Below are 6,983 nucleotides of genomic sequence, written 5' to 3'. Positions count from 1 at the left end.
CCCCAGAATCTCATTATCATAAAATGCAAATAAACCAAATTAATTTTATTTCAACTTCAAAACTTAGTTAGTCAATCCACCAGGTTTTACACAAAAAAAAAAAAAACAAATTATAAACTTGATAAAATCAATTGAAGTGAATGAAAAGTGTTAAATTTAATGTTATTATAAAATTACCATAAATCACATACATGAAGAGCTACTAATGAAGAGATTGATTATTGCATATTGTTAGATTTTATGAAAACTTTATATTTGAACTAAAATAATAATAAATATTTTGTAGCTCTTGTAGCAAGTGATATTTTGGGATAATATGATTTATTTTATTTATTGAAATACATAAAAGAATTAAAATTTATATTTACGGGTATTGGGAGGGGATTTTTCCCCGCGGGGACGGGGCGGGGATGGGAAGGGGATTTTTTCCCACGGCGACGGGGCGGGGATGGAGAGGGGATTTTTCTTCGCGGGAAGGGGACGGGGATTCTTTTTTATCCCCGTAACGGGGACGAGGCGGGGACGGGGATTGATATCCTCTCCCCGCCCCTCCCCATTGCCATCCCTAGTGTGAATGCATGGAATGCACAGTGAGCCGCATTCATTGCCTTAGAGGAAATTTTGTCTATATAAACAACTTCCCTCTTTCATTGTAATGTAGAGTGAGGCACCCTTTTAATCATTTTAATTCATAATTCCTGCGTTCTCTTTTCATTCTCCTGCTTTCATTTACTTTGTTTCCCATCTATTCCTGCTTAAGCTTTTCTGTAATTATAAAATCTTTTACTCAAAAAATCTTTATCATATTTATAACACAATCTTTATCATATTTGTAACACATTTAACATATTTAGTCCGGTAAAATATATCAAGTATTGTCATATCGAATTGCTAAGGCTGTTGGATATATATATATAAAATTATTAAAGTAAAATGAATTAATAAAATTAAAAAAAAAACTATAAACTTAATTGTTTTTTTAAAAAGTCAAGGATGGTCCCCTGCCTGGCATACATCGCAAATTATTTATCCTTTAATATTTTCACTCCCGCTGCTAATTAATTAAGTTAATCGCGGTTTTATATATATATATATATATATATATATATATATATATATATATATATATATATATATATATATATATATATATATCTATTTTTAATATATAAATATATATTATTATATAATTAAATATTATTTTATTTTTAATTTAAAATCATTTAATTAAATAAATAAAAATAAAAATATATATTTATATATTTAAAATAAATATACCTAACTTTATTATAAATTAATATATATATGGGCATCTTCGGATTGTGGACCAACTCATAATTAAATAATATCTTCGGATTTAGATAAACAAGCGCTTCTGCATACATCAAATATGTAAAACAAATTTAACCACATATCAAATAAAAATTTAATCTTAGACTATTTTGTACAATTTCAATGCATTCAACCTCTTTAATCCATTAATACTCGTAATTTTTAATATGCAATACAACATATTATTAGTTTTAAATATCTAAACAAATATTTAAATGATATACTTTAATTCATATTTATCAAATTATATATAAATATACCATCTAAATATGTGATTAAATATTTAAAATTAGGTAAATATAATTTTATTTTAATTCTTCCTTATTCTTCTCCATTAACTTAAGAAATATAATTCATTTCTCCCACCGCGGATTTTCTATCTGTTCATGCCACCCTCCACATAAGGAGGAACAGCTCCCATGGCCACTTCCCGATTTCGTCGTTCAACATTACCCTGCCATCCTGGAGAAAGTTCCAAGACGATCAGAAAATGATAATTCATAATTTAAAATTCAATGATCCAATATATATATATATATATATATATATACACACACACACACACATACCAATAGACATGTCAAATCCTCGGCTTTGGAGCTCGCGATATTCTTGACAAAGGGCACAGGACTCGCAGCAAAAATGAACCAAGCAGTCGCAACAAGGGCTCTCTTCCAGCTTGAACTGCTGCCGCATCTTCGTGCGATAAAAGCAAGAGTAGCAAAAGGTACAACGGGTCACCGCAGCAAGTAGACAATAAAGCACTCCTGCTGTACCACAAGCTGCAAGAAAAACCAACCGTAGGTTGTATGATATTTATTTCTAATGTAAAATCATTCAATTTAACTCCCTCGTATTTTAACTCATTGGTAGTTGATGGCTTACAGGTATCTCCTTGGTCAGCAATCTCAGCAACTCGTCCAAAAGTGACGCACGGACACCAACAAGTCAAGCAGCCTGTTAAACAATAAACAGATTAATCATTTTGAAACCTTGAGGTGGTTGTCGGCAAGAAACTCTTTGGAATTGGGAATAATGAACTTACAGCTTGAGCAGTCAGAAAAGCAGTCACAAAGCCCAGAAGACCAATCTCCCAATCTGGGTTGGTGCTGAAAGCCTTGAGCCACCGGGACTCCGGTTGCTGCGCCATACTGATCAAATTTCTGATCGGGGTTTGTTGAATTCATGGTGTTGAAGGATTGAAATTCTATTGCAAATGGTATAAGGGGAAAGTTGATATAGTGGATAAGCGTCCTTGGTGGGTTTATATAAAAACTCTTAAGCAGCCTTGGTAGGTTTACTACTGGTTCATTGTTTTGAAAACATAGTGGCCTACTTGAATCGACAAAGGCAAAGTCTTTTTAACTTTTGAGACCCGTGACATTGTAATGCATCCAAAACATAGGTTCATTATTATAAGGTACCAATTGAATATTAAATCGATAAGTTTGGACTTGTTTGATTATACTTTATCCAATTTTTAAAACAATGATTTGAACATGTGATTTGACGAGGATTAGGATTAGGAGTAATGATTAGAAGCCGATGGCCATCAGATTTGACTGGTTTCAATTACAGCCAATTACGCCTCGGTTTTGGTGGCTACAATTCTCATAAAGAGAGAAGCGTAGGCCCAACTTGTCATACGTTAGGTGGATTTTCCACCACGTGCAGTAAACTTGGAAAATTCTCGGGGGAACGTATTAAGTGATTAAGAATAAAAATTGTGAGCATTTGATGCCATGGATAAATTTAAGATGTGAAAGACCAAAGCTTTTACATTTTTGTGAAGACTCAGTGGAAACTTCCACTATAATTACTCTTTAAATCATTTTGAATACAATATGGTCATCTCATCATTTTCTTTCATCTTCTGTTTTGTCTCACAAGAAAGCAACTCATTTTTTTCATCCTTTTGCACTCTGGTTTAATTCATACTTTATAACATGTTATAAACAGAAATCACTTAGATATATTATAATATAAATAATACTTTAATTATATGATAATTTTATTTATATATTATAAATATAAATGTTTTAATTATAATATTATCTTATTTAGAAAATATAAATTATTGATATTTTAATTATTGTTATTTTTTATTTAATTTTTTATTCATAATTGCATATAATTTATAATTTAAAGTTTATAAAATCATAAACATAAACTTAAAGTCCTAAATATCATTTAGATATTTATTATATCTAATTTATGCTATATAACCCCAATTAAACCATAGCGCTGTAATGCAAGTTTTATTGTCGAAACAAATCTCAATGCCATGAAGTTTTTTATTAACTACATGAATGTACATAGATTAACCCATACCAAGCACTAAAAAAATGCAGAACTGTAAAATGTTAGGAGAAATATCTCAAACATATCAGGAAAGCTATTAAATTGATTTGAAACTAATAGAAGAGATCATTATTCACAAGCAAAATACGAAATAGGAGCTAAATAATCAACAGTACAGTCTGTGTACAGAAATAAAATCCACTCTGTCAATATTCAAAGTCAAATACAATTAGAATTACTGAAGACTACAAAATTAGGGGCCAGATTTCAAGAAATGATTAAAAAAAAAAAAGAATTGCTCTAGACTGAGTATAAAACCATTAGATGGTTACACACTTCAGTACACTCAAAATTAAGCTTCTATATGATTTCTCTGAAACAAAAAAAACACTCAAAATCAAGCAAATACAGAAATTCTCAATACCCTTTTGTGACCACTATAGTTAAGACATTTATCTCATACAAAAAATAAAAACCACAACCCAGATAGATAAATAATCACTATTACCGACTTAGCACAAGGAAAGACAAATAATCAATCAGATCAAACCATTGCTCCATGATATAAAGCAGAAAAGAATAAAAATTTTATAGACCACAAAGGACTAATATTCAGCTGAGTCCAAGACATTTATTCAACTGGACCACCAAAAAAAAATAATTTTAATCAACAAGCATTAGACCCATCTAACCTTAGACTCTAAATTAAACACCACAATCCACAAACATAAATTTAAAATAAAATAAAAAATAAAACAACAGTAAGCAAGTATGCAAAATTTACTTGATACCCTTTTCTCTAAACACTGAAACCATCAAAGCTTAAACTTGCAACAAGAACATTATAAAAGGATCAAACTGAACCAGTTTTTCTTTTTTCTTTTTAACCTTCTTAAGAGCAAGAGCAAGGCGTTTACTGTCAAGCTTTCCAGACATAGAGTTAAGGTGGTCACGTGCACATTCGAATGCTTTGTTTTGTAAAGGAAGAGGCATATCGGAGGCTCTAACACGAAAATTAAACTGATCGTTTTGATTTTGTTGCTCCATGGCTTTCTTCTTCTGAATTAAACTGTTCAAGAACTTGCTTCTCCTCTCCAGCTCCTCTGCAGCCTCCATTTTCAACAATAACTCTCTCTTTATTCTCTCATCATCAAAAAGCTTTAGACAAAGAGACCCTTGTGTTCTGACACTGCTCAAGCCTCTAAAACATGGCCAGTGGTATAATGGGTGCTTGATAAAAGGCCCGAGAGAAGCCAAAAACGGAGAAAGAGGATACGTAAAACAGCAACAAAGTTCGAGGGAGGAGAAACAAAATTTCCAGGTGTATTATTTTCTGTAAACTCCCTTTAATATTGAAAATCTACTTTTGACCCCATAGGTTTGTGAATTCAGAAAATAAAAAAATAAAACTATATTATTTTGTATATACATTTTAAGTATATAATTGAATAATTTTTTCTTAAATATAAAATAATAATCAATTATATAATTATACATACTTTGTATACCCATCTTATATACTCAAAATGTGGACACATAATATTGTTCAATCTAAATACCATTGATGTTTTGCATTTTTCATACCACAAGTCAGTGTGTTTATGTCATCTAAATTTTTTTCTCTCTTATCTTTACTATCAGTAGAATCAGATTTTATTCAAATCAAGTTTGAGCAAAACCTAATATCAGATTAGTTTGAATATAAAAAAGATTGAATCAAGATTAATGAGTTGATATTTTAACTTGATTTAAATATAATTTCTTTGGATTGGATTTGAATAAGATCGAATTTGATTTCTTTGATTTAAACTTGAGTTGAATTCAAATAACTTGAATCAAATCTAACTCTGTATATGGAAAATGTAGAAGAAATACATTTAATTGTGTACCCTTAATATTTTCGAAAAATTTAAGAAACTAAAACTTCTATAAAGCATTTAAACTTTCTTTTATCAGTAGACAATTCAAGATTCAGTTTCTTGAAAACTTTTCAGGGACAATTTGACCACAGTAGTATTCAGTATAATTCAATAGTGAGGTAAAAAGACTAACAAGAGGGTAAAAGGGTAATTTCAAAACCTGTAGGATGGAAATGTAAAATTTGAAACCTTAGGAGCTATACAGATTTTTATCCGAGAAATAAAAATAATAATAATGTTGGGTTTATTGGAAAGAGGCTTTTACAGTATCGACAACGAGGTGAGCGTTGGGGGGATAAAACTAGCTTCTTTGATTAGCTCAAATTTTCCGACCATAGATCAACCGGCAATCTGTAAAATCTTGGGACCTATCTGAAACTGCAAAATTACAATTTTGTCACTGTGGCATGTAGTGCTGGACTAGAATACAGCTGATTTGGCCATGGAAATTCATTTGGTTTGGTTTGACTTGACTCAAATTGGTTTAATTTAAATTTAAATTGAGTTCAAGTTAAGAAGAGATTCAATTTATTTTAAAATCAAATGGAACTCGAATTAAAAGGAGTTCGATTTGAATTTGTGGTTTAGGTTTACGATTCATTGACAAAATAATGTTATTTTGTCAATAAGTTACAAATTCAAATTTTAAATTTAAACTGAAATCAAATTAAACTTCAACCATCTTAAATTTTTGCTCAATAAACTTGAGTCAAACTCTAATTGAATTAATTTTCATTTAAATCAAGTTTAAATCATAGAGTATTTGAACTCAACTTGATTCATATCCACCCTTAATTACTTTGTTTAAGTACTTGGGAATGGTAAAATTTCTTTAGTAAGTTTTGGTCCCTATTAATCAAAATATTCTGGTCCTAGTATACGAGGCAAAATTTGAGAATTTTATAAATGTATGGGGAAGTTGATATAAGAATATTGATCTTAAGCCGAACCTCTAAGACGGAACTGTAATTGTCATACGGTCAAAATCCTTCGTAATCAAACTCACAAATTAACACCCAAAGATGTTACTAACTATTTGTATAATTGCTAGGTGTGTAACAATCAAACAAGTCATCTATATGCAACTTAGTCACTCGAAAGCAGAAAAAGATCAACACTTGACAATATCAATACTTTCCCCCAATCCCGTCAATGTGCCAAATTTAGCGCCCAATAATTATGGATTACATTTTATCCTTATCTCTAATAAATTAAGATAATGACTACAATATTGTTATATTTCATGTCAGTCGGACAATGATCTTTATTCTCTATTTTAACTATGTTTTAAGATTTAGATATACCTTTTATATAATTTTATGTAATTAATTATTCCTTCATCTTATAAATGAATGAAGGATTGTACAAAGATAAAAAAACAACTCTTTCGTAGTTATTGTCATTATTATATTAGATTTTCCTAAAACTTAA

General features: G+C 30.1%; 1 protein-coding gene across 1 annotated transcript; it reads right to left on the bottom strand.

Annotated features, from left to right (window-relative positions):
• Window positions 1-1,320: 1,320 nt before the first annotated feature.
• LOC123216109 (protein PLANT CADMIUM RESISTANCE 2-like) lies at window positions 1,321-2,582 on the bottom strand. The gene is made up of 4 exons (XM_044636475.1): window positions 2,378-2,582; window positions 2,218-2,289; window positions 1,902-2,114; window positions 1,321-1,794 (listed from the first exon to the last, which is right to left on the bottom strand). Exons 1-4 carry the CDS (start codon window positions 2,517-2,519, stop codon window positions 1,709-1,711), a joined length of 513 nt encoding a protein of 170 aa, XP_044492410.1. The 5' UTR covers window positions 2,520-2,582; the 3' UTR covers window positions 1,321-1,708.
• Between the last annotated feature and the right edge of the window lie 4,401 nt (window positions 2,583-6,983).

The sequence above is a fragment of the Mangifera indica genome, chromosome 5 (genome assembly GCF_011075055.1).
Source record: "Mangifera indica cultivar Alphonso chromosome 5, CATAS_Mindica_2.1, whole genome shotgun sequence".
NCBI lineage: Eukaryota > Viridiplantae > Streptophyta > Magnoliopsida > Sapindales > Anacardiaceae > Mangifera > Mangifera indica.
The sequence above is the reverse complement of the archived record's forward strand: the minus strand, read 5'-3'. Positions and strand labels throughout refer to the sequence as shown.